At 62.4% G+C, this 937-nt stretch overlaps 1 protein-coding gene across 1 annotated transcript; it reads right to left on the bottom strand.

Annotated features, from left to right (window-relative positions):
- Positions 1-93: 93 nt before the first annotated feature.
- Positions 94-895, bottom strand: LOC115949455 (intestinal-type alkaline phosphatase-like; the record flags this gene model as incomplete). Its single annotated transcript, XM_031065958.1, has 4 exons — positions 94-257; positions 341-413; positions 502-636; positions 728-895. Coding segments are annotated over 4 exons (540 nt in total), but the record flags the coding sequence as incomplete, so codon positions are not given.
- Between the last annotated feature and the right edge of the window lie 42 nt (positions 896-937).

Below are 937 nucleotides of genomic sequence, written 5' to 3'. Positions count from 1 at the left end.
ATTCTGCCACCTGCAGATGGGCACCCATGGTGGGCTGGGGACCGACACCAGGACACACACCTCATATACCCCCACCCTGCACCCCCCTCTCACTGGCCCCAGGTGCACAAGCCCCAACTTATCTTCCACAAAGAGGTAGAAGCCTTTGGGGTTCCTGCTCAGGACGGTGATGGCTGCCTCTGTCATCTCGGTGAGAGACGGGTCCAGGGTGGTGTTACGCACCAGGTTGTACTTTGTGTCCACGGGTTCAAAGAGACCTGTGAGGGAATGTGTTGGGGACAGCATCAGTGCCTGAGTGTCCCAGCACCTCTTGGGTCCTGGCACAGGGGTCATTTGTTACCCATCAAATAATTCACGTTGGGGTCGGCAGCAGCTGCCAGCATCTCTGTCCTGTTCCAGACATAGCGGGCACCCTGTGGGCAAATCCCCCGGGGGGTGAGTGGGTGCCTGTCCCTGTGCCAGGGGCAGTGGGCAGAGGAGCGTTCCTGATGCGTCACGCACCGGCCGTGCCTCCAGCCACATGTCGATGAGGTTGTTGCCATCCTCGCGTATCCCATTCTGGCTGCTGTCGGCGGGGTACTCGGGGTCCGGCGTCCCCGCGGGGGTCATGTATTTCCGACCACCACCCAGGATCACCTGGAGGGGACGAGGGGGGCAAAGTGTTGTTAGTGGGGGTGCCCTGAGGGGGGTCTGTCCCTGCTCTCCTCCTCCCACGTGCGGTGCTCACGTTGATGTCAACGTTGTGGACCAGCTGCCAGGCGATGTCCTTGCAGCCCTGCTGCCGCGCCTCCTGGGGCATGCTGGCGTCCGCGTACCAGTTCCTGTCCACCACATGAGCGTAGGTTCCCGAGGGTGAGGCGTGCTGCACCCGCGTCGTGGTCACGATGCCCACTGCCTTCCCTGCCAAACCCCGCTCATCAGGCCACACCAAGGACCC

This window comes from Geospiza fortis, unplaced genomic scaffold (assembly GCF_000277835.1).
Source record: "Geospiza fortis unplaced genomic scaffold, GeoFor_1.0 C13365251, whole genome shotgun sequence".
In the NCBI taxonomy this organism is placed as follows: Eukaryota; Metazoa; Chordata; class Aves; order Passeriformes; family Thraupidae; genus Geospiza; species Geospiza fortis.
This window is presented reverse-complemented; position numbering and strand designations above follow the sequence as displayed.